The sequence below is a fragment of the Anarhichas minor genome, unplaced genomic scaffold (assembly GCF_050575085.1).
Source record: "Anarhichas minor isolate MPS153535 unplaced genomic scaffold, ASM5057508v1 ptg000014l, whole genome shotgun sequence".
Classification (NCBI taxonomy): Eukaryota; Metazoa; Chordata; class Actinopteri; order Perciformes; family Anarhichadidae; genus Anarhichas; species Anarhichas minor.
The window spans coordinates 2,179,971-2,207,051 of NW_027466460.1; the positions used below are offsets into that span (position 1 = coordinate 2,179,971).

At 44.7% G+C, this 27,081-nt stretch overlaps 1 protein-coding gene and 1 non-coding gene across 3 annotated transcripts in view; one reads left to right on the forward strand and one right to left on the reverse strand.

Moving 5' to 3' along the window:
• Positions 1-150: 150 nt before the first annotated feature.
• On the reverse strand, positions 151-223 carry trnat-ugu (transfer RNA threonine (anticodon UGU)). The gene has a single exon. It is a non-coding gene; the product is annotated as a tRNA-Thr (tRNA).
• A 1,102-nt stretch (positions 224-1,325) lies between these two features.
• The window catches only part of LOC142949419 (E3 ubiquitin-protein ligase DTX4-like), a 30,291-nt gene continuing 4,535 nt past the window's right edge, over positions 1,326-27,081 (forward strand). Inside the window, exons 1-9 of one of the 2 annotated variants that reach the window (XM_076091051.1) lie at positions 1,326-1,539; positions 2,187-2,413; positions 14,875-15,089; positions 16,007-16,869; positions 25,709-25,770; positions 25,894-26,055; positions 26,211-26,272; positions 26,366-26,532; positions 26,614-26,767. In XM_076091051.1, coding sequence (XP_075947166.1) covers positions 2,203-2,413; positions 14,875-15,089; positions 16,007-16,869; positions 25,709-25,770; positions 25,894-26,055; positions 26,211-26,272; positions 26,366-26,532; positions 26,614-26,767 — 1,896 coding nt within the window. In that variant the 5' untranslated portion in view covers positions 1,326-1,539; positions 2,187-2,202. Of the gene's footprint in view, positions 1,904-2,186; positions 2,414-14,874; positions 15,090-16,006; positions 16,870-25,708; positions 25,771-25,893; positions 26,056-26,210; positions 26,273-26,365; positions 26,533-26,613; positions 26,768-27,081 lie in introns of both variants that reach the window. The other variant, XM_076091050.1, reaches the window with a different exon arrangement.

Here is a 27,081-nt window from a genome sequence, read left to right on the forward strand (position 1 = left end):
TTATTTTCTACTACTCGTTTTGGCTAACTGATGCTCTGTACAATGTTCTTTAAAGATTTGATGTTTGGAAGTTGTTCAAATTTATGTTTTAAAACAGAAACCACAACGTACCACAGTAACTACGCAGTCAAAGAAAATAAAAAAGTTATTAGGCCCCAGCGAGATTTGAACTCGCGACCCCTGGTTTACAAGACCAGTGCTCTAACCCCTGAGCTATGGAGCCCGCGTCAAACACGTATGACGTCATACTCATTTAAATAGCTGTCTCGGTGAGTATAAAAGTAGGAAAATACGTAGAGTTTATTGAGCGGACAATAGTTACGGTAATAAAGTTAAATGCACACTTGTTATGTGACGACATTATATTCTCCTTATATTTAAGTTTCATGTTTTTTGACTGACCCGCTTCAGAAACATATTTGGAATATCCCATTTATCCACCAGGTGGCAGCATGTCACCACAAAGACAAGAGCCTGCAGACAACTCCTCAGACCTGACGATACTCTGCCAACTGCCTGTCAGGGAATTCCAAAGTGGCCAAAGAAAAAGTAAAACAAAAGTACCATGATCAGAGCATGACTTTAGTCATATTCACAATTGTACAGTGATGGTAGTTATCGATTACAGTGCAGAGACACATAGACAAACGACGAACAAAACTCTGTCAAATAGGTCAAACCAAGGCATCTTAATTAGACGTCGGTGTTTTGCATGAACGTTTTTGGCGACCGTCTTTCTATTGGTTGTCGGCCACCAATCACCATGAGGGTTACAATGTGTGGTGAGGGGCAGGAGCCGGCTGTTGTCCCCCCACTAGCCTTTGTAGCTTCATACCAAGTTTTCCCACAGTGAGGCGAAGATGGAAGCCAAAGGATAAACATGGCACCGTTCATTATTTCGACGCATCATGGACGCACCGTCTCCCTTCCACCAACCCACTAGAGGGAATCCAGTTCCTCGCTGATTGGACTTTATAAACATAATAAAATAAATATAGTATAGTATATTGGCTTTGTGGAGGGCGAGAAGGAAAGAGCCATGGTGGAGCCGAGAGGACTAAAGGGTCAATTTAATTCATGAAGAGGTCTGTGACGATCCGGGGTTTTTGTTCCAAGTGTCCTGGACTAGGAGAGTGGACCCAGAAGTTCATATCAACAGGTGAGTGTTTGATTCAGGTCCTATACCATTTCTGCGCAGTGGTGGAAGAGGCTGTGCATGATTGAACAGATGTATGAACGCGCGCGTGCGTGTACATATTTACATAAATATATATAAGCTGCAGAAGCCTCCAGAATAACTGCAACTACTAAAACTTGATTCCTAATAATAACACGTATAAACATGGCCTTGTAGTAGAAGCGTCCAGTGCACAGTGACCCGGTTGAACCTGTTCTGATATGACCCGGGTTCCTACTGAGGTTGCGCCGTTGGTTGCCACTACTTTCTCAACATTCAGTATGCTACGCCCCGAACTACCGGAGAAAAACACACGCGAGCTGGTGCTATCTACACCCTGCCGAGGCTACTTCTGTCGGGCTGTAAGTGTGGACCTATCTAGCTCCCGCTCCACACTAAATGACGAGCGATAGTTTTGAATCGTTTTTCCTCCACACCGAGGAGGTTTCTCCCACACAACATTAAAAGGCCGCCGCTGGAAATAACCGACTCGTCGGAGAAGCTATCGGTGCGTCTGGAGCGAGGACTAGCACATTTAAACGACAACACACAGGCCGCTTCACAGTCGGTGTACTGTGCTGCTGGCATAGCCTCCTATTACAGTGTTATAACAACAACAGCGGCGCGAGGACCGTGATTTCTTCTCCGCTTTGCCACGCGAGGAGCTCGGGTCTACGCAGAAGAATGTTTCGCCTTCTCCTGGCGTTAGCTCAGCTGCGGCTCCATGTAAGAAACAAACAAAAATGCCTTTGTTTTAGCTTACGGGAGCAGCCGGTCTGTATTAATTTATCACGAGGGATAAGGACTACCAGAAAGAGCTTGGTTAAAACTGATATCGCTATAAAGAAATGTGTTGTGTGCATATGCCGCCTTGTGTGCTGCGTGGTTGGCCTCTGCTTCGAGCGGACAGGCTTCGTTTTGGCAAACACATCTCCGAGGTGCTCAGCAATACTTCGAGCTAACAAATTAAACCATTTTCCTGCTATTTCCTCCTTAATTTCCTCTCCAGGGCCAGCAGTAACAACATGCTCCTGGCCTCCGCCGTGGTGGTGTGGGAATGGCTGAACGAACACGGACGCTGGCGGCCCTACAGCCCCGCTGTCTCCCACCAGATAGAGGCGGCCATCCGAAGCAGCGACCCCCGCGGAGGGAGCGTGGTCCTCGGCCAGGTGGACAGCCGGCTCTCGCAGTACATCATCGATCTTCAGTCCATGCACCAGTTCAGACAGGACACAGGTAAGACTGGGAGGGTGCTGGGAGCGATGTGGGGGGCGGGGGGAAGGATGCACACGGTGCAAGTGTGCACGTTTGGGCTTTGTATTGAGTGTTCAGAGCCATGACACTACGGGGTGCTAGGCTTTACATGCTATTGTGGCACCTTCGTCTACACTGTGCTTCTTTGGCATCTGTGTGCTGGTTGCTACCCATCATGGCCATGGCTTTTGAATTGAACAACCTGCATGCCTCAGGTCATCGTTGACCCCAAAACACACCACTGCGTAAATACTGTGTGGCTCCTTACATCATAAAGGCGTAATCAGTTCTGTGTGGACCCCTCATTTAAGAAATGCAGAATAGTCTGAGATTCAGTCAATGCCATCCTGCTGTGGAGAATTCTCATTTCTAAAGACATCAACTTTGTTTCCAAATAATAGCACTCTGCATTTCTGAGTGTAGGTCTAAGATATTAGGACAGCCTGCAAAGTAGCACATGTGAGTATTTTCAGTGTAGCTACATAGAAGTTATTGTTTCCAGCTCATAGACAGTATACAGAGCTAAATCTGGGGGCGATGAGAACAAAACCGTTCTGGATCCAATGGCATGAGACGGTGGTGAGATGCTTTGCACATATACGTGTCAAGTTTGAGTTATAGGAGGAGAAAAAAACAGCATCTGTCTGCTTTACAATTTGTCATAATTGCATTTATTGGCATGTTGTCCTGCTGTGCCAACAGTCAGCACTTATGGAAACAATGCCATGTTATAACCAGAAATCATTGCTGTGCTGTTTGATTGTTAGAGATGTGGGGGGCTCCTTTTATGCTCACTCTTGGAATAAATATTCGAGCCTTTAAGTAACATTTGAGTAAAAAGTCACCACAATAGACTCATGCAGATGTGTTATGGAGAAGAGGAATTGTGGGTGTTTCTCCTCTGCATGGTGGTTGGATAGTTTTCTCTGGGCAGGAGAACAATGCCTGTTTGATACTCTGCGTCCAGGTCAATGGGATTATAATTTAACGTGCTCTGTAATTCGTACCTTATGCGTTATGTGTCTGTGATTACGAGCCTATTGCATGCAGGGCCATGCTGATATGGTAGTATGAGAAAACAGTAGCACAATATCAGCCACAATGATAACCACAATCCTTTTGATTAACATTAACACCATCATTATGTATCACAGGTGTTCTTTAGTTTCAGGGCCAACATGTTTGGATTGCAGAGCGCTGCTTTCACTTCCATGTTGTGCTACATCCCTGCTGATGTGCAAACCTTTGTATCAACACTGGACACAGAGCATCTCTAAGAAGCAAAAAAGCTATTTTTTACCCACATCCAACAATATTATTACAGAATTTTTTGGATTCGAATAAATCTCTGATGCAGTTGAAATGCTCAAACATGCAGTTATTTAAACCCTTCTATCGATTTGCTCTGTGAACTCTTGTATTGATTCAGCTCCTTTTCAAAGTTAATAAGAGTGGGACTTCTGTCAGGCAGAAACAAAGAGAAAGTGTGTGTGTGTGTGTGTGTGTGTGTGTGCGTGTGTGTGTGTGTATTTGGTGGCTGTGTTGGGTTAAAATTCAACAATATGATGGTGTGGAGCAGCTGCAAATGACCATCGCACCACTGAGTTAGCTGCATTCTTTAGCTATTATCCACTAGCACTACACACACACACACACGCAGCAGCTGCACACTCCTGACACGAAGAAACAGAGAGAGACCTTGATTCCGTGGAAAGAATGGAATATTTCAAGGTCCAATGAGCAGAGAGTTCACTTGAGTTGTTCTCCCTCTGTACCCCCCCTCCTCTCTCCCCCTCACCCGTCTCCCTGGGGTCTGTCACCCTGTCCCCCTTCCTCTCCTTCTCTCTTGTGCAAGTGTTTAGTTTCGTCAATAGGCAAAAGTCCCAAGGGCCTTTGAGTTTTGGCGAGATAGACAGATAGGAGTGTGAGTGTGTGCAGTGGGGGATGGACACAGAGTGGGAGTGGTGGTTGCAGAAGGAGTGAGATAATTGGGGGAGTCTGTATTCTCTCTCTCTCTCTCCCCCTCACTCCGTCTTTCGCTCCTCCACCATTGTTGGATTTTGTGGAACAGATGTGAGTTATCCATCGCGGCTGTGAGACACACAGGAGGTGAAAGACTGAGGGGGGGGGGGGGGGGGGGTTCGCTTGTAGTTACAAGTTCAGTGAAGAGGGAGATGGAGGGAAGGAAGACAGATGGAGAAGAGAAAAGAGAGCAGTCAACGGTGGTCTCTGATAACCATGTGACTCCAGTTGTAGGTTGGCCAAATACTGAGGTTTGCTAAACTCGGACACTCCCATATCAAATCTTTTATTTTGTAGAGCTCTTTCTGATTCAAGAGGCACCGTGAACACAACGTTCAAGACCAAACAAGCAGTACATCTCACTGATCACATCAGTTTCAGTTCTGAAATGTCCCTATATAACATTTATGCACATGATCAAAATGTTTTCATTTGTTGGTCAGGGTGTTTTGTAGTGTCAAGTAAGTTGTTCACTCACACCTGCTGCTGTTCACTGTGTCACATACTTGTCATTTCATGTCTAAGCTCATCTCTTCAGGCTGCTCACAGGGCTTAGAGCTGTCAGACCTTTAAGATCCTTATCTTCTGCATTATCCAATGTCAACCAGCACTAAGTCATTCTATAGTATGACCAACACAACGCTGGATACGGTCAACATGTGTCGTATGATGCATTCTTTATTATGAATAACACATCTTAATGTAAACCTTCAATTACAGTAGAATATAATAACTTGTAACTTCTAGCCTTGTAAACATGTAATATAATAATCATATAAATTAACAACAAAAAATAAATTCAGAGAAAAGACAGCAGAAGGAATAAGGAATCACACAAGCTAATGTGTGCACTGACTATGGCTCTACCACTCTCAACATCCAGATCACTCAGCCTCGTGGTAAACATGAGGTAAACATGTAGTTTTCTACATGTGGTAAACATGAAGTAAACATGAAGTAAACATGTAGTTTACTACATGAGGTAAACATGTAGTAAACATGTTGTTAACATTCCTGCTTGAGCTGCTCACTTCAGGACAAACCTTCACTTGACCCAGCAGCTGCGACGAGGTGGGAACTTTAGTTTAGTCCTGAGGAGCTGATGTGTTTATTCATAGACACCCTGAAACCTACACTGTACCATTACATGACAACTTACTGATATTTACTCTCCACTCTCTCTCTCTGTCTCTCTCTCTCTCTCTCTCTCTCTCTCTCTGTCTCTCTCTCTGCCTCTCTTTCTCTCTGTCTCTCTCTCTGTCTGTGTCTCTCTCCCTCTCTGTCTCTCTCTCTGTCTGTGTCTCTCTCCCTCTCTGTCTCTCTCTCTCTCTCTCTGTCTCTCTCGCTCTCTGTCTCTCTCTCTGCCTCTCTCTCTCTCTGTCTCTCTCTCTGCCTCTCTCTGTCTGTGTCTCTCTCCCTCTCTGTCTCTCTCCCTCTCTCTCTCTCTCTCTGTCTCTCTCGCTCTCTGCCTCTCTCCCCCTCTGTCTCTCTCTCTGTCTGTGTCTCTCTCCCTCTCCCTCTCTCTCGTATATGTTACGTTATACATGACATGTTCTTCAATCAGAGGATCGGCGGTTCGATCCCCGGCTCCGCTAGTCCATGTCGATGTGTCCTTGGGCAAGACACTTAACCAGTGTGTGAATGTTGTATGAATGTTAGTTAGAGTCCTGATGGGCACCTTGCATGGTAGCCCTGTCATCAGTGTATGAATGAATGATGACATGTAGTGTTAAAGGGCTTTGAGTGGTCAGAAGACTAGAAAAGATAAATACAAGTACAGTCCATTCACCATACACAACAAACATGTGGATTGCACTGAACCGGCCATTTTCCCACAGTAGTACTGCCAACATCAAAGCTTGTAGTGGCTCTCATTCCATCTATTTTTCATGTGGAGTGTGTGGGGAGGCTGGGGGGGGGGGGGGCAATATGGCAGAAAAAAACATCACCATTTTTTTCAGGCAGAATCTACAATCTTATTGATATTCTTGAAACACTTCTTAAAACACTTTAAAGTTTCTTTAAATATTCATCAGTTACTTTTTTGAAATCCACATAAGCCGCTCACCAGTATCATACTGGTACGTGTAACACTACTCCGAACCGCATCCAATACTGCTGCGACAACGCGACACTAACAGGTTCACCATCAGAGAGAGCAAGCAGCCACTTTCCCTGTAAGTCATTCATTACCTGAGCGGAGCACACTCAGGGTTTACACTGGTGAAGCCCAGCCTAACGGTAGCGAGTGTCTGTTTGAGATGAGGAGTATGAAGTTATCAGTAACGCAGCACTGTGTGTGTGTGTGTGTACACTTTATTAGTCGGTCAATAAATGCTACAACTCCTCAAGCCCCCGAGGAGACACAAGCTAAGTCCCCCTCTCTGATTTGATGGCACTTTTAAAAACTGACTTGTCATCGGTTTCTTTGAGGGGCGTTGTTCAAACTTTTTCACTGCTCCTGCAGCCTGTTGCTCCTCTCGTTCCAGCTGGTCCTGCTGAAGGAGACACATTCCCAGACCCCCATAATGCCCAGGGGTGTTAGGGTCATGGGGGAGGAAGGGGGAGACAAGGGTTGGATGGGGGACTCCCCAGAGACGCAAGGGGGGGTGGGGTATTGTGGTGACAAGAGAGGGGGAAGGAGGGAGTGGAACCAAGCATGAACACTGACAACATTTACATGCACACAACAGCCCAGGTGAGTGGGAGGAGTCAGCTCACAACAGGTTTAGACCAACCACACCACCTGAGCTTCTATGACACTGTACAAGGTGCTCAATGCTCCACTGTGTCTGTCTGCAGGTAACTTACAGCAGCCGTGGGACTGATGCTGACAGTGACGTTGCCAGCTGCACCTTTCACATTGCAGATCATATTCATTAATGCAGCATTCAATCAGAATTTTGCCAGTTTTACACTCTTGAATTTAGGCAAAATCTCTCACAACCTCTTTTACCTCCACCACCCTCCTCTCTGCTTGTCTCTCTCCCACTCGATGGAGCTGAAAATTGACTCTGAACCCAGAAATCAGGGGATTGGACTCTTTCAAGGTGAGACAAAGTAGAGACAAAGACGCAGAGAAGGGAGGAGGCGGCCCGACAGAGTCAGAGGAGAGAGGGGTGAGAAAAAGTGTCAGAGAAAGGTAAACAGCAGGGAGGGGGATGGAAAAAGAAAAGATGAAGTGAGGAGCTGCAGTCAGGAGGAAGATTAAAGTGACCTGACAGAGAAAGTGAAAGGATCGTTCTAAGAACCACTAACCTATGTTTCCATACAGTTGTCAAGGCAGATACATGAAAACTAAAATAGGAATTATTATTATCTTTCACATCATTAATGGAACTCGCACTATTTCGTGATAGGAAGAACTAGCTTAGCTTCAAGCTAGCGGACTGGACTCTGCATGCTCAGACACATAAATCACAGGAAGGAAGAGGGAAGGAAACCAGAGCAGGGAAGAGGAAGAGGTGGAGGAAACTCTGCGTGTCGGGTTACTCTGACGGTGGACTCGGGGGGGACATCACTCACTGGCTGCTCTGCAACACACAGTGAGTGGACTTATATGAGAGCATGTGAAGACATCACATGTTCATGTCACTGCTGTGTTGTTGTATCATCCATCCCACAGTGGTTATGGACAACAAGACATCGCCTCAGAAGCCCTTTAAACACATCTTTATATATGGGAAACACTTACCAGGCACACACACACACACACAGAGGATTGCCTGTGGCTGATGACTCTCATGTGATGGGGTTTAGAGGGGCTCACAGGGAGGCGAAGAGATGAGATGGAACAAAAGAAAGACAGAAGTAGTGCCAGAGAATGTATGTGTCTAGATAGATTGATAGGTAGATATAGATATAGATAGATGGACGGACGGCAACTGACAGACAGATAACCTCTGCTGATTTGATTTTGGATCATTATTTAATATAAAATGTAAATCCCCCAACTTTATTAAAGTGCAATGATAAATAAATTTAAGTGGATTTACAAATTCCTGAATAGCTGTTCTATCCAAGCTTATCTCTATGTTACTGTCACTATTTACAACGGATGTAGCTCTGATCTGTCTGTCCAACCAACAGAGCATCATACGTATATGTGTATGAAGTATGAGCGGGGAATCAATCAGATGGAACACAGAAGGAGAAAAGAAGAGATGAATCAAAAGTGTGAAACAAGGAAGGACAGAGGGAGGAAATGATGATAGAAACTAAACAAAAGGAAGTGAAGTCTGAAAGAAGATAATTAAAAAGAAATGCATGCTGGGAGATCTCGGTGACTCCAGGTCCACTTGCTCTTCTCTTGTCTCACATCTCTCCCTCCTCACCCCGTCTTCTCTTTACCTTTGACACAACTGTCCCACGGCTCCTCTGACTTCCTGTTTCAGCCTTCGGTGTCAGTATCACGTCTCACCTTTCTGTTGTTGCTGTTTTCTGTCCTTTTCATTGTATTGTTATATTTGTGACCTTGACAACTTACATTACGTGAGTTTAGTCATTTCCTTAACCGTCCCTCAGCCCTTCGTCGTTCTGCTGCTCCGGGGTACTCACTTGTAAATGACATGATAACATGATATCAGATCAGATTTAGGCTGTATAACGATGTTGCATGTTTCATCGACACATGCAAGACTGTGAAGCAGCTGCTGTGAGGAGATGCAGGTAAACAGTGAGCTGAGGTCTACACACATGCAGCGCTTCAAAAATGACATAGTTGTGTCCAAAACACCTGTGTGAATGGCAGCCATGTCTAGAATTGGACAGACAGAGAGGAAGAGGAAGTGCTGGCTCACCATGGGAGCTGGATTTTCTCACAGAGTCACTGCTGTTGACGGTTTCATGAGGGAGAGGAGCACAAACACCCTCGTGCATAAAGCATGACCCGACCCTAACATGTGCTCGCTTGCTGGTCAGTCTGCAGTGGTGTGTGTGTGTGTGTGTGTGTGTGTGTGTGTGTGTGTGTGTGTGTGTGTGTGTGTGTGTGTGTGTGTATGTGCAGGGATGGGTCTTGCTAAAGAGAACAATGAGGACCAGATGGCCGGTCTCTTTCTCCACCTGCCTCAGGCCTCTTTGTCCTCTCTCCCCCTCTCATACATTTCACTCACTTCAATGTGTCTCACTGGTGCTCTTTAATTATTCACACATATATCCCATGTTTACTTTTGCTTTTAGCTCTTCGCCACACACAACAACAGATTAGTTCACCTTCCACAGTTCATTCAGCTCCATCGTTCATGTTCTTGGATTTTGTGAAATGACCTCCGGCTACTTTCTATGTTCTGTTCAGTAGGTGAAGGGTAGACCTTGGGTTCAGTAGATAAAACCCTGCGGCGCTCACATGCCATCAAACAGCCCGAGCAGGGCATGAATCTAGTGGCCACACCCAGACGTGACATGTGGAAGCAGCAGCAGGCCTTGAGTAGATGCAGCTCTGACAGACGAAACATTGAGAAGGGGTGTGGTGCTGTACTGCTGTGTACAACACACGGACAAACACGTGCACAGTATTTGTGCAGCCCCTCAGCTGTAGCTGTTATAGCCACTAACACATACTTTTACTATCTGCAGTCTTATTTACTTTGTGGGGCACACCTCGGGATGTCGGGACCAACCGGTTCTGCAGTAACCGCGGTTATATGAGTCACGCTTTCATAACCTCTTTTATCCAACAGAAAAGGTGCCTTATATCGGCAACGTGTGAGGATTTAGGATATAGAAAATGACCAGGAATTCATGTGAATAATTACACAGTTTAACCATCACAGTGTGAAAAAAAGTCAGCTGATATCCAGTAAAGATCTGCGATCTGGAGATCGGCCTTAAAGCTTTCTAGTGCTGGTCTTAGGCTGGCAGCTATCAGCTGCTGTTATAAAGTACATTGAGTTACATTATGATGCGTTCACGCTCCATTCAGTGAGTATTGGACAAAAGCAAATGATAACGTCATCATGATGTGTTCAAATGTAATATTGTACAACGTAGTTTTGGTGAGAAACTTGAATAAATCCAGTTGTTAGAAGATGTTTTCACAGAAACATAGAATAGATATTAGAGAGTTATGAGCTGTTTAACTTCCTGACACGAGCTCTGAGCAGCTTATAAAACTAACAATGACTACATTTATTAACAAAAAAAACTCTTGTTTTCTAATCATTTGAATTGTTTGTTTCTATGTAAATCACCACTATAGATGACTAATAACAAAGTACAGAGTATAGTTGATGATGATAATACATATTTAGGTCATTGACTTTTGGCCTATTATAAATATTCTGGTTAAAACCTCTTGCACACGACGCCCCCAAATGTGGGGGCTCTCGGGTTTAGGGGGGGTAGCAAATATCGTCCAAAAAAGGCCCATATTGATAGCGAATATTGTACATGTGTACATTTTATATACCGGATTAAACAGCAACGTATGGGCAACACTATCATATAAGTCACTTTTTACACACTCCAAACACAACTATACACTACTAATATAAGCAACTAGAAAATGTGGCATAAAACCACGAATTCCTGGCCAAAAATCTGCGTTATATTTACTGCGCTTCGATATTTGAACACCATGCTAACTGCTACACTGCTAATCAATACATCGCCTAGCATTAGCATTCGACGCAGAACGCATAAATGCCTTCGGTTTTTCTCTCCGTGAAACCACTACAAAGCTGTGAGCCAACAACGGCAACACAACAGTTCCCTTCACCGGAAAAAATCGTTGGTATTTGCTTACCTTTATGAAGAAATCACAAAAATAACGGCGAAAATTATCCGGTTCAAAGCTAGAATCATTGTTGGCAACTGCATCCTGTCTGTTTCTCATCTGTTTCCTGTAGAAGGGGGGTCAATCTAACTTGCTGGACCCATGGGTGTGTGGTCAGACTTTTGGCTAATGGAATTTTACGCTTGGGGATGCGCGGCACTCTTTGCATCTTTACTCGCTGAAAGTTCTGTCAATCAACACCCGGCTTCGACGCCCGCCTTCCTGAGACTCTGACGCGTCGAAGGCGGGCTCATTGACTGAAATCGACCGATGATAGGCTGAGCTAGAGCCCCATACACACACAGCAACTGGAATTCAGACGAGAAAATCCCATGGATGACAGCCAGAAACAGGCTCTGAGAGGACCCTGGCTCTCAAAATGATGCCAAACGGCTGTATTTGGATGTATTGAATAATATCAGTGATAAAAAAGTGAAATATATAGTTATATAGTATATAAAAGTACAATGTAAGAGCTGTAACAGCTGGTTCCAAAATGACGACCTCGCGTGACCTCTCTGTACTAAAAGGCATGGCAAGGCAAGGCAAGTTTATTTGTATAGCACATTTCAACAACAAGGTAATTCAAAGTGCTTCACATAAAACCATTAAAAGCATCAAAACATAAGGCAAAAGAAAAGGAGATCATTAAAACATTTTTAAAAAACAGTGTAAGAAATAAAATACAGTAGTAAAATGCAGAAATGCAGGAAATTGATTAATATATTAATTGAATGTAGTTCAATTAAAGGCAGCAGCAAACAGAAAAGCCTCTTATTCTTCACTTTATCCCAGCCAAACGTTATTCTAGGACTACTGATTGGTTGTGCTATGATTTGGGAGAGTTTTTAGGCTCTCAGCTGCGTTATTTCATTATTTCAAAAACATAATATCAATAAAAGTGCTTTTTTTTCAGGTGAACCTGAATATTTTCAATTTGAGCTGTGTAATATCTTCATGTACTATATTAACCAGCAACATATACACAATATTTACCCATCTGAACAATCTCACAAGTGTTATCTGATTATAGCATCAGAAATGATTAAAATAGACCTTGTAGTTACAGAATTGAAGTCTCTTTAGTATGGGTATGCCATTTTCGAGCAGAGGCCTAAAAATAGGGCTAGAGTTTAATTAATAATCGGGAAAACCGTGATATTTCCCCCGACAATAATTGTGAAAATTTCATATTGTGACATCCCTAGGCACACCCAAGCACACCGATACTCACATAAACACGTGATTGCACACACACACTCACACTCACACTCACACACACCAGTCTCCTGTGCCCACTAGCTTAAAGGGGATTAAAGTCTTCTGGTTGTGAAGTTGTATTCTGGTTCTCTTAATGGCTGCCAATGTTTCAAACTCAGTTCAAAGGTCCGGCCTTCTTTTGGAGAAATAACTGAGCCAATCAGTGCTCTAAATAAATAATAATGAATAGTTCTACATGCTCGTATGTCATATGTGCTGTACATGATTACTTAGGTAATGCACTGATCCAACTTTCCACTCCAAGGCCAACTGTGATACCTGAGCTGGTGTTATCTTCAGATGTATACCAGGACCTCACTGCATGGACTTCACTGAGCCGCTGTGTCGTTCATGTGGATCGGCCATGTCATGGCCAATACCCAATAACCGGCTTAATCAGAGCAGACACAGCACTACAAATCAGGGCCTCCATATGTGGGTTATGAATCACATATATGAAACGGATAGCTCCCGACAGGCCGTGTTACGTTGTGATGGGCTGTGTTCGGAGATGAGCAGCTAGCGTCTTCATCGTTTACATTGTTTGTTTGTTGCCATTGTTCAGCTACTGAGAAAGTGTCCAGCGTCAGCAGGATGACTGTGAGAACTGCGTGTACGAGGCTTGCCTTCGTTTGTGTTGCTGAGCTTTACACTGGTGACCACTTTGGTCCATAGTCTCTCTGGTGTTGAGCCCCAGCAGATGGGTTGTGAATGGTGGTTACTGTATTTCTATACAAGTGTGAGCCTGACAATGAGCATGATATGTCCCTTTAATTAGTAGGCCTGTTTCTTGTAGAATTACTGACTAAACAACCAACTAACTATGGGAGCAGCACAAACTGGACCAGCTAGTAGCCCCCTGTCTGGCTGTGAATGGACGTTGGCTCTGCAGGTTGAGATTTGACGTGGTAATCATCAGAGAGCGAGAGAGGAGGACGGGGGTCTCACTCTTTCACAAACACTCACTTTGTCTTTGTCTCACCCCTTCATATCATGTTTGTCTCCTGTGTAACATGTCCTCTGTCCTCTAAATAGATACATTGGTATCTTCTTGTGAGGGAACTATACACATAAACTATACAGTTATTCACCATCTGTCTCTCTGTCTCTCTCTCCCTCTGTCTTTCTGTCTCTCTGTCCCTCTGTCTTTCTCTCTCTCTGTCTCTCGGTCCCTCTGTCTCTCTGTCCCTCTGTCTCTCTGCCTCTCTGTCTTTCTGTCTCTGTCTCTCTGTCCCTCTGTCTCCGTGTCTTTCTGTCTTTCTGTCCTCACCAAACAAATGCAGCCTCCCTCCATTCAGCCCCATCCTTTTGATGTCTTTGTGCTGATGCCACTCTGCCAATATAACCTCTTTGTATTAGTTTCTCACACACACACACACACATATATGTCTTCGTCTCCTTGTCCTGGCATGGACTGAATAGCCTGTTACCCCTGGAGACTGAGGTAGTTTCTGATTGGTTGGTTTAGGGACCTTCCTCCCACTTCTCTCTTGGATGGTTTCTAAGACTATTTTTCAAGTTACTGAACAGTCCAACCAAACTAATCTCCTATTTAGAAACATATAGCTGTATAAGGCAACACAACAGCACACCCTTCAACGTTTCTTTAAATATGTATCAGTTACTTTTCCTAACATTTACCACTTAGAATTCCACATGACCCACAAGACGGAGAGAACGCAGACAGAAGGTTTTCTTCTGTCCGTTACTTTCGTTTTTACATTAGAACCTGACATTACCTACAACACTTTTAAAATGAAGACTCCAGAGACGGCTTTGTTTCCTGTAATTCATCCCCCGAGCTACAGGAGCCACAGAGCGTCTCGCTCATCATAACATTGACCCGTCTGATCAGAGATCCAGAGATAATCCAGAGATCACATGATCATAGTTACTGTGTTTCTAAATCTCTACCTCAATCTAACTCAAAGCTTTCTGAAAGGGGGACACTGTGAGTAGTTGAAGAAGATCAAGGGCTTTGTGATTTTAGCTGCTGTGTGTGCAGGTTATTTATCTGTGTGTGCAGAGCTCCTGGTGTACTCAGGATGGAGCTCCTAACCGCTGTCCTAAGCCTCGTTTACATGATATTATTATTAATAAGTGTATCCTTTTGTCCTCGCTCTCTGTCTCTTGGTCTTACTGGCATTCCTAAATGATAGATTTCCTTTTTTTTTTGTTTGATATTATGAAATTGTAATTGTTATGTTTGTCATGTTTCATTTGTGAAGATCTTACCAATCTGTTTGTATTGTACTTTTATTCCACTCCCACCTACCTTGCTCTGCTTTTAAAACCTCGTGTCTGATATCTGGTGGAGAGGCTCTTGGTGGACTATTGAAGAAGCTCATTGGGACAAAGTAATAACTATCACACATTTTGCTTATTTCAGGTACCATCCGTCCGGTGCGGAGGAGTTTCTATGATCCAGTCTCGGCCCCAGGTCACGGCTGGCAGTGGGAGTGGGAAAACGATGGGGGTACGTGGACGGCCTACGACATGGAGGTGGCCATTGCCATCGAGAACGCCCACAGCCGGCAGCAGCCCTGCCTCGACCTGACACCCCTCGGCTTCTGCTACCTCATTGATTTTCACAACATGACACAGGTGGGTTTGAATTCTTTACATGGACATCAATAACAAAATCAACTTGACACTCCTTCCGTACCTTTTCTTCTTTAAATAAATGAGTGATATTTAGTTTCAAGTGGCAGCTCCTCCGTACTGTGATGAGCTCATGATAAGGGCTAAAGGGTGACTTTGCTAGTAATCAACCTGGACCCTGTTTTCTCATGACTGGAACAACGTTTTTATAATTTTCTCCAGTATTTAGCGAATTTGCTGCAGCTGGCAGCTGCTAAATGAGCTGCGAGGGCATTGCACAGCGCCAATGTGACGTTAGGTCTACTAAAAGTGCATCCTGCTGCTGACAGGCTCAAATATTTATTATAGAAGTCTGACAAGATTCTGGAGAGGACCCGACAGAGAAATACAACCTCTTCTTCTCTTTACCTCTCGCTTGATCCCGTCTGTGAAGATGGGACAGCATCAGGTCTCTGTGGTCGGAGGGTCACAGCAGCCTCAGGAACACCACCAGTCTCTCTGTCTCTCTGTCTCTGTCTCTGTCTCTCTGTCTGTCTGTCTCTCTCTCTCTCTGTCTCTCTCTCTCTGTGTGTGTGTGTGTGTGTGTGTATGTGTCTCTCTAACAAACTCTGCCCGGCCCACACTCACGTTTCCAGCGTTGTCTTCCACTAACACGTCACATCGCAAGATTTCAGAAAGAGACGTCTCCTTGAGCGAGACTCTTTTCATAATGTTGTCAGACACTTCAGAATCAGGATTACATTGCACCCCTCTGGATCAGTACTGGACCCATTCAGAAATTGCCTGTAATTGTAATAGTTAGACAAAAATAGTTAGACACAAAAACAAAACTAAATAGGGTCCAGGTGGAAAAGTACCCCTGTACCCTTTAACTAGTAGTCAGAAATGTTGTAAAAGGACAGTTTCGTTGTGTCCTGCAGGTGAACAGACAGAGCCAGAGGTGTCGGAGGCTCCAGAGACGTGCTGACATGTCCTACCCTCTAGTGTCCGGCCCCCTCCCAATACCCAAAGGAGGAGGCCTAACAGGAGCCCTGCTTGGTGTTGGGGTGTCAGGGGCCAGCATGGGGATTGGAAGCTCTGTCTCCCCCAATGGACCAACTACTGGACTGGGCCAGCCTTGTTCCTGCCAGCAGTGCATGCTGGTCTTCAGTGTGAAGAACAATACAGGAGGAGCAGGGATACAGACTCTAGGTAGACGCTCACTAACCATGCAGCGGCCCAATAACTCAGCGCTGGTCTCCTCTAAACCTCTGAGTCCGTCTAAATCCGCCACTCTGGGGCGAGGACAGCAGCAGAACTCAAACTCAAACTCAAACTACTATCAGACGCTGCCGCACGGGCTCGCCATCTCCAGAAACACCGCCTCTCCGAGAAGGAACGCCCAGCTCTTCGCTCAGTCGCTGGCCGCCCTCACCGCGGGCACCTCCTCTCTGGGTATCTCCTTGTCTTCCAATAGGCCGCCTCCACCCTCCCTCCCGCCTCCTCAGCCTCCGTCATCCAAACCGAACCTGATCCCTCCGTCCATTCCCGCCAAGCACTCCTCATCTTCAGCCAACGAATCAGTGCCAACCGCCACATTGGTCTCCCCTGCCAACAGCGTGACCACGCCCCCCTCTCCTGTGCCATCTCCGTCGCCAATGGTGATGAAGCCGCAGCGCACGCTGTCATCTGCAGCGACAGTGTGCCATGCCCCGCTGCCACAGAGATCAAGCTTAGCCGGGCTGAGCAGACCAGCGTTACAGAGGATTGCGATGGCTCAGTCCAGAGCACTCATAGCATCAGGGTGAGTAAATCAAACAGACCCACCACAGGACCGCTGACTGTGGAAGTACACACACAACACCAGCAGCTTCATTAAAGGACGGGTCCGTTACATTCAGAGGTTTTTATATCACTCTGTAGCTTCCCGGTGGTGTTCCTAAAGTATTCAAATCAGAACATTCACGTTTTGATCGAAGCCCGTATGCTTTAGAGTCAAAATGCTTTTTTCCCACATCAGTGTATTACCTACAGTAACTTAGATGTCAGTCGTCATGCAGACAGGAGAAACAGCTCGGAGGCTAAGCGATGTCCTGCTGTGGACGCCACGTTAGTTTCACACTGCTTTTCTCAATGGAGTCTGGTGTCTTTGAAGAGAGCGATGTATCGGCTTCAGTTCCCCATCGCAGAGGGCAGATCAGAACACGACGCAAATAATAGCATACTGGATTGACTGAACGTTAGTATTATTATTAGGTGATACACTTTCAAATGATTTCATTAACATGCTCAAGGACTTCAGTTGCAGCGTACAAAATTGGCGACCCTGAAATTGAACATTAATTTGCACCTCATATTATCATATTAACATCCAAAATGAATCTCATCCAGGATGTTTTCCCATATCCTGCAGTCTTCCAAACAGTTATTAGCTCTCCACAGACATGCAGTGAGAAATGCAAGTTCAAACACGCAAAACCCCGCTAGATATGTAAACACATACATACTCCCACCTGAAGGTGTTGTGCTTGTTGGTGTTCTTATGAGTCACGTTTTCGTTACACTGCACTGACTGTGAGTGGAGAGATTTCAGAGAGTGACTCGTGTCACATTCTCATCCATTCCTGTTGGGAGTGTCTGTTGTGTTTGTTCTACTTTGGGGTTTCACACCTGTTTAGCGGTAAAATCCTAATTTCCTTTAAATCAAATACTTGGCGTGTTGAGCAGAAGGCACTAAACAGAAGTGAACGTGATAATGAATTCCTCATGAAGGTGACGGATTAACAGGCAGAAGACAGGGAAGAACAATTCAAAATACTGAGCCAAATGAGATTCATGTGTCTTGTGTCAGGTGACCCTAACATTTGAAACAATCAAATCCCTGTTATACGACCTATTAAGGTGTATGGAGGCCATTATAGGTATAAAGATAATAACTAGTACTGGGCAACGATTAAAATATTTAATCGCGATTAATGGCATGGATTTTTTGCGATTAATCGCATTGTTATGGCAAAGTTCAATAATGAATTCAAAAGTAGTGTATTGCGCACTTTTATTTTAAAAGTACTGCTATATGAACAAAAGGGCAATAACATTTGGTTCACGAGATGCAGGTAGCATGTTTTATACTTAATGTGAATATAATTCATACTTTGTTGGCATCTTATTCTGAAAACTGGATGTTCGTCTGAAGAAACCGGATGTTGTCTCACGTTAATCTTTCCGCTAACTTTCAAAGTCCTTCGCTCGCTCCCGATCTGTGCCGTTTAAATGCGTTTACCGTGAATTTCAGCATATAGGTGCACTAAAATTACTGACTATAGGATGTTTGCTGGCTTTTATCCCACTGTTCTTGTCATCCTCTTGTTGTTATGTATATGTATTGTCTCTTGTCTTTCAATTTAAAAAAAATAATAATTATTATAATAAATTTTAAAAATGCGTTAACGCGCGATAAAAGAATTGTCGCCGTTAATTAATGAATGCGTTAACGCGAAATTAACGCGTTAACTTGCCCAGCACTAATAATAAACCATGGGGGAGGGGTAAAATTCAGAGAAAACACTCTGAATTTCTGAGATTAAAGTAATTTGTTTTGATCAAACCCATCCACACCACTGAGCCATCTGAACTCAGCTGTGCCTGAAGTAATGCCATTCTGGTAATGATGGAAGGTCCTGAAAGATACATATATATGTTTTCTTTCACGTTCTTTCTGTGTTTTTATTATTGGTAATGCATTCTTCTTTTTCCTTATGTTAGACCTGATGTACGTTTTATTTTGCCAGAGTTATCAGATAAATCCCCTCTGCAGACGGCCTCTGAGTGAGGAGGACAAATGGAAGTTTGACCTTTAAACTATTTACTATTACCGAGCCTTCTGTGTGATTTCCATCTGTAAAGTGGCATCTGTAGAGCAGAGGGGGAGGGATGGGGGAGGGATTGTGTGAAAGACAGGCGAGTGAGTGTGAAGGTCATGGGTCAGCAGCTATTTCATACACAGGAGGGGAGCACGGTGCAGCGGTCTGAGCAGAGAGCTCTGTGGAGACCTCAGGAATCATGGGAACACACAAATGAAAACACAGCGTAAGATGTGGACGAACACAAGCTCTGCATGTACAACCCCTGTTCTGTGAAGCATGACGTTCTCACTAAGGGGAACTGTCACAGTGAGATGTCTTCCACACTTCTTCAGCTCCAGCAGCACAGTGCATTTACTAAGGCCGTCAGACTCTGTGAGGAACAGTGTGACGACTAAACCAGCATTTAACATTTGTCGCTGTTGACCGGTTGCAGGTGACAGTGAAGTGAGCCTTACCTGTTCTCCTCCCACTCGGCTCTCCTCTCAGCCTGAACAATAGTTCTCGAGCACCTTAAACTCAACATGTCTTTTAGATCACATCCCCGGTCATATTGTGTACTTAATGCAATAATATGTGCTATATAAATTACTTAAAGTGGATTTCCTTGTATTTTTATATTAAAAATCAATCATCTTTTCTTCTTAAAACAAAATATGACGTGCACTAACATGAGCTACAACCGACTGATTTCAACCAATGTGACATGACATCCACCAATCAATCTGCAACCTTTAGTGACGGAGGAGGTGTGTGTGGAGCCACAGTCCTCTGTAGCTCCTTATCATGCTACATGCTAAGCTCGCCCACTTTATAGCAGTCCAATCAAATGTGAAGGATATGTCTTGAATAACTCTTAAACTGTACACCGCTCAAATGCAGCGATAAAGCAACATGCTTCTGTCTTTAGAAGCAAGGTTGATTTTTCTGAGCTTCTGCAGTGTGAATAAAGGCATCAACCAATCACATTGTGCACAACGGGTTGAGTTGTGCCTACAGTGTATTTATGAAACATGAAGGCTCTGTCCGAACCAAGACGGCAGACTTCATTACAGGCAGCACATCCACATCTTCCGTTCTCACCTTTCACAATAAAAGCCCCAAACAATATTCGCAGGCGCCTATTTTGACGTTTGTAGTTTTGCGTGAACTGTCTCAACAACTACTGGATGTATTGCTATGACATTTGGTACAAACATCCATGTTCCTCTCAAGTGTAATCACTTTGCCGACCCCTTCATTTTTCCTCTGGCGCTATCATCAGATCAAAATGATTGATCATTATTATTATTACAAAATACTCTATGACCTAATATCTGCAAAACTAACGGCATGTCCCCCAGCTAGTGCAAATGTGCTAATACCGATCAGTGTGCTGACACGCTAAACTACGATGGTGGACATGGTCTACTGGAGACCCTAAGTCTTCAGTCAGACTCAGGGACTGCTGCCTCAATGCACTTGCGGTTGTTTCCAGCTCCACCATGCTCCCCGGTCATATGGAGGAGGGGGGGTGCTGCTCTTTTACCCACAGAGGCTGGCTTTAATCAGCTTCCAGTCACAACTCAACTCTTCTGCAAACTGATTATTCAGCACTGCAGCTGGAAAGAAAAAGTAACTTTCCATGATGTCATATGGCGGTGATTAAAGACGTTTCACCAGAGCTTTCCCATAAGTGTGTTCAAACAACAGGTGTGCGCTTCACCTTTCTGGTGAGAAAGCCTACCGCTGCACAGGAAGTGATGCTATTCAATTTTAGAGACCAGAACATGGGATTCTTGCTAAAAACCTGTGTCAAACTGAAAGTAAGGTCAGATGGTTTTGCGATGTAGATTTGTTTGGTGCTACCCCGTCCCCTCAACCCTGTCGCTATTGCCGGCCCCCTCCTCTCCTTCCCTGGCTCCTCTCCTCCCTCCTCTCCCGTGGCCTCACAGCCTCATTGTTGGTCTCCACAGTAACCTTTGTTGGATTAGCCAGGCCTGGGCCGCATTAGCAGCACAATGCTGAGCCTCTGCTACTTCTCTCTCTCTCTGCTCAGACCTTTCCATGTTCTTTTCCTACCATTTCTTCACTTTCCTCTCATTTGCTTCTCTGTCTTTCAAAGACTTTATTGGTATGAGTTCTCACTGTTTTCTCTTTCTGCTTCCTGTAGAGTTTGGGGCTGCTTTAAATACAACTCCCGGATTGTGAAGTTGCCTCATTACAAGCCTCACAGCATTTATTAGAGTAGGTGTATGTGGTGGAATCCCCCATCATAAAGAGGCCGGGGCTGTTAGCATATTCCTAATGACAATATGTGTCAGGTAGATGTGGGGGGGCAGACAATGACACCCGACCAGTCAACATTGTTTCTATCTCCAGACAATCACAATTCAGCAGAGGGGAGGGGTGTGTAGATGTGTGTGTGTGTGTGTGTGTGTGTGTGTGTGTGTGTGTGTGTGTGTGTGTGTGTGTGTGTGTGTAGACAGTCCCAGACTCAGACAGCGCCCAAGACAGAGGCTTATGGGAATGGGGTGGGGGGGGGGTTACAAAACAAAGAAACGAGTCAGCAAACTGTCAAAGATTGATCACGTAGTGGTGCAAGAAATCAGGCCAACACCAGAGAGAGAGGGGGAGGTGACACACTCACATACTCACACACACACACACACCGATGCCTGGCTGTGAAGGCATTTAACAAATGCACACATACACACGTTGTCCTTCTCTCTCTCACACAGTAAATATTGACAACCCTAACGGGAGATCCAGTGAAGAATGTGTGCTCTCCCTCCCTCTCTCTCGCTCTCTCCCCCCCCCTCTCTCCCCCCCAGTGGGGGGTTTATAGGAACGAGACAAAGGGAATGAATGAGTGGTGTTTAGGGGGGCAGCCCAGACGGCGTACTGAGGAAACACAAAATAAACAGGAAGAGGTGTGAGAAAGAGAGCCCTCCATAAAGTGCGACTGTAGAGATCAGAGGAGCAGAGATGTGCAGTGACGATGTGTTGCCTCATGTTTAGTTCACCAACAGGTCTGATTTGAATCTGGAGAGGCCCGTAGTGGGAGCTGAAAGTCTTACATTCACACAATCAAGGAAGATATGCAGACTGAAACCTCGGACTCAACGGGTGTCCTTGAATATAATAATGAGACATGAAGCAGTAGTTTCCAGAGTAACTGTCTGACAGAGTAGGTTGGTGAGGCGTGATGTTGTTGGAGTATTAAGTAACAACTTGTTTTATCACACGGGCCTCCATGCGGTCTTTGTCTTTAGCTGGTAGTTTAGTGGCTTTGTGAGTATGTTTATGTCTTTATTGGACAGCAGGTGTGAAGTGACATTGGGCTGCTGGATAACGGCAGGGTTAGGGTTATGCATTTTTGCATTCCAATTCCAATGTGTGAATATTCCTAAGAATTAAAATGTCATTGTATTCAATATAAGTATGGGATCAGACTTGTATCACTTGTATAGCCAGTATTAAAGTACTCGATTCAGGGCCAAAACAACTTGAGTTGGTTGAAGTGTATGTAATGATAATGAAAAGAAATATGTTGAATGTATGCATGCATGGTGCTAAATTCACATTTTAAAGAGGTCTTTGCTGTCAAGGCAGAATCACCACAAAGCTGACCGCTTCCTGTTTCTTTCACTCAGGTCAGTTCTAATGACATCCACTGCCACTTTGGATCTGTTGTATAATAGTTTTGAACATTATATTTGCCGGGTTCATTCAACAAATGTTAGTTGACAAGATAAACTCATTTCAAATGTAGTGTGATTCTAGGAAACGTCACACAGTCTCCCCACAATGGCAACCACGTCGACCACTTTCTGTCACATCCAATTATTTTTCACTTCAATTAAGCACAGGAAGTGTCCTAGAAACATCCTCAGCAAGTGTGTGTGTCCATAAGAATGTGTGAGGCTGTGGGTGCAGCTTTGTGTGTGTGTGACACTATGTGTGGGAGCGTGTTATTGTCTGGCGTCTGAATCAGTCCAGCTGATGTCCATCTGGACCTGGTAGAATAGGAGTAGCAGGGGGACGGAGGGACGGAGGGACGGAGGGAGTGTGTGAGACAAAGCTGAGGGAGTGTGTGATCTGGTGGGAAGCAGGCGGAGGGTAGGAGGGCGGGGCTTAGGGTGAAGGGGGTCAAGACACTGGAGTCCCATTCAGGCCCCTCCCCCCAGGCCTTTTTCTTCTACTTCTTCTTCTTCTTCTTCTTCTTCTCTGATTTCTTTGGGTAATATAACACGGAGGACCAAGTATTTGTAGATAATTTAACTGCTTCTATTTTTAATACGTGTGAAGTAGGTGTCGATGGTTTCCCCAATTCACATTTACAAGTTTTCCTTTTGTGAACAGACACACCGTCATAGTTTTCAAATGAACAGAGAACCCTACAGTAAACTGATTTATATTGCTGAATGTATGATCAAGTTTCGACAGCTTCCTCTTGCTGTTAGCGGTGCATGCAACTGAATTTTTAAATTTGCGATTGCATGTTACTAAATTTAAAAGGAGCACTGTGTGGGATTTAGTGGCATCTAGTGGTGAAGCTGAATACCCCTCCCTTCACAGTCATGTCAGAGAAAGGCCCTCTCTAGAGCCAGTGGTGGGTTTGTCCCAAAGAGAGGAGGTGATGGAGATGACCAATCACACCTGATCCAATTCAAAATCATAAACATAAAGTCATTATCACAGAGATATACTGGTGTTCTTTAGTAATTACAGTGCAGCCTACGGGCTCAATGGAACACAAACACCTAGTGTAATTATAGTGAAATAATATATAAGATTATTGTAGAAACGTATTATTGTACAACATACATTTTGCTTATGTGTGTATACTGTTTCTAAAATTCTAATACAAAATAACGCAAAACAAGTTTCATACTTTCTGCCAATAGATCCCCTGAACATTAGAAACTAGGTATCAAGCTAATTATTCCTTTGACAAATCAAATGTCACCGTGATAAGTGACACGTTTAGGAGCTGTGTGTATATATGTGTGTCATCATCAGTGGGCCAGCTGGGAAGTGTGTTAATGAGCTGCATGCAGCTGATCCAGGATCAGACTACCTCATAATATAAAGCCTTCCTTGCTAACGCAGCAACCTATTAAATATTAATAGAGCCGGTGACTGGCAACACGTGGTTAGTGTGTGTGTGTGTGTGTGTGTGTGTGTGTATCTCGATGTAATAGAGGTGTTTCCCATCCGTCATCAGCAGACAGCCGGTTTACAACAGAGGAGTCTGTAAGTCGTATGTTGTCATAAATACATTTAAGATCTTAAACTGCTCTGACTGCATACGGCAGCAGATCGCTGGTATTCAGAGCAAGGCTCAGACTAATCTGGTCAACGTAGATGGAAATTTGATGTGATTACCACGTGACGGTAGCCACATCCAGCCATGCGTTCTCACTACTTGGTTGTTGGATAGCTGGCTCCTGGCTGAGTGCTGGCGGGGTAGCAGTCTACACTGCTACAACAGCTACTACTGCTCATTAGGGTTCAAATATAAAGGTCACTTTGTTGTGCTGTTCTCCTGCACATCTGTGAGATGGTCTGACAGTCACATTGCATTGTCAGTCTCTTTAACGGCAGAGGGGAAATCAAACCACAGAAGTGGACAGGGGTCAGGAGCAGACATGTCTCATGTGTCCCGCACAATTTTACACTTCTCAACATGTTGATGTATACTTGGGTGGTCAGGGTCAGCTTGAAGGGTGAAGGTTGCTTGTGCACCAGGCCTTGCTGCTTGCCAGGGCCGTGGACTTAGTGCTCGCTGGGCCTTCTTTGTGTGAGAGGAGGGATGACTGTCCTCACTGCAAAGGTCTGAAACATGGAGCCTGTTTCGTGTACCTAGCTTGGTGGGTGGGATTTTCTTTTTTGCCGTATCGTCACCCTTCATATCTATACAATTTAGTATAAGTACTATCTTTCTACTCGTACTTTGTGTTTTTTTTGTGTTCCTCCCTGAAGCTTGTGCAATGATTCTCTCATACTCTCATCCACACACACACACACACACACACACACACAGTGAGTCATTCACTCGCCTGTCGTCATGTGTCACTAAGTGGGGTTAAGTGAAAGCAGCTTAGTGCACTGACAGAGAGCCTGTTAAAGCTAAACAGGAAACAACAGATCATCACCACACTCTGTCCCTCTGCCATGAAAACACACATTCACATAATTAGGGAATAAAAGATTTGCTTTTACTATAACATTACTAGTTCTCCTCTAGCTGATTTCAGTACAGATTTGTTTTTCACAATTTAGCATTATGAGGGAAAACAAAGTGCCTGAGAGCGTTTTAACTCTAGGTGTGTAGTACTAGTGTGCAGTACTGATCGGGCAGGATGTGCGGATCAGGTAGTGTTGTTGTTGTTGTCAAATATACGGTACAATTCTATAAACACTGTGGACATGTCCGTGTGTGATACGTGAGTTTGTCACTGAGAGATGATGATGATGATGATGATGGGCTTTGTGACGAGGCAGGTAATCCCTAGCAAGCAGCTGCATGACGTCCATCTCTTGGTGGATTAGCTCTAATAAACACACAGCGACGGTCGGGAGCAGTCATCCATGTGCTCTTTAGCAGCACACTGAGAGGGAGAGGACTCATTCAGACTAGCTGATTTCATTGGCTTGTTTTCTTTTTACACAATTGTGTTACCTGAGTGTAAAAATGACAGTCATCAGTTTTTCAAAGTAAGTGCAGATTCTTATGTCCTGATGCGTCGCTGTAGGAAATACACCGTACAGAACAGTTTGTGTCTTCTCTTGCAGTGTGCCCACCGTCCCCGTGAAGAACCTGAATGGATCCAGTCCTGTTCACCCTGCACTGGCCGGTAAACCACTCTCACTCACTAACCGTGGGCTGCATGACATTTTCACCAGGTTCTTTGGGGAATTTCAGAAGAAAGCGGAGAGCAAGATCTTTTTTTTCTCTTCTAACCAGACATATTTTTCAGGGATCACAGGTATCCTGATGAGTGCTGCCGCTCTGCCCGTGTGTCTGACGAGACCTCCAAAACTCGTGCTGCACCCTCCGCCTGTCAGCAAGAGCGACGTCAAACCCGTGCCCGGCTTTGGCCAATGCTGCAGGAAGACCACCAAGAAACAGGCTCGCAAGGGTAAGCACTCATGTAGAGACCAAAACAACATATTTATACCTCCACAGATGCTTTTGTTTTATGGTTTCTGCCTTTGAAATGTCTAATTAATTAAATTAATCAGTGGAGTTAACAACCTGGACTTTCCCTCTGTTCCCTCTCCTTCCTGTCTGCAGGTAAAACTCCAGAGGACGTGGTAAAGAAGTACCTGCAGAAAGTAAAAAGTCCACCAGAGGAGGTGTGAGCAGTATTTATATCTATTTGTTATAGTAGGGCTAACTCATATGAGGCATAATGTTGGCTTCACATGAAACGACCTCTTCTTTCCCAGGACTGTACCATCTGTATGGAGCCGTTGGGGGGTCCGTCTGGATACAAGGGTCCAGGGGTGGGGCCTGTGTCTCGGGCGGAGTCAGTTGGGCGACTAGCACAGTGTGGACACCAGTACCATTTCCAGTGTCTGGTGGCCATGTATAACAATGGCAACAAGGACGGCAGGTGGGTCAGAGACGGAGACCATGACTCTTCATTGTCTCTCAGCTGAGAAATGAGCTCATCAATTTTCTCCCCCCTACGCAGTCTTCAGTGTCCCACCTGTAAAACCATCTACGGCGTGAAGACAGGCAACCAACCGGCGGGGAAGATGGAGTACCACGTCATCCCTCACTCTCTACCGGGGCACCCTGACTGCAAGAGCATACGCATCATCTACAACATACCACCAGGCCTTCAGGTACTCGTTTAATTAGAATATATTGTCAATGTGATATGGATCACGTAAACAGCACACTCCGTTTGGATGTTCTCAGTTAGGCCTCATTCTGAATGCAGCACTTTGTAAGACATGAGGGATGTCTTGTTATTATTCAGGTTTTAGGAGCGTTCTTTGGACAAGTACGCAGAGCATTTAGAATGTGCGTCTCACTCAGGGTGTTCACTGCAGCTTGTGACACACACAGCCTCTTGCCTCTTTTTGTCGCTGGAGTATGTTCCCAAGCATAGTAGTAATAGTCAAATGAATACCTTGAGTTTTGCAAGACTTGCGGA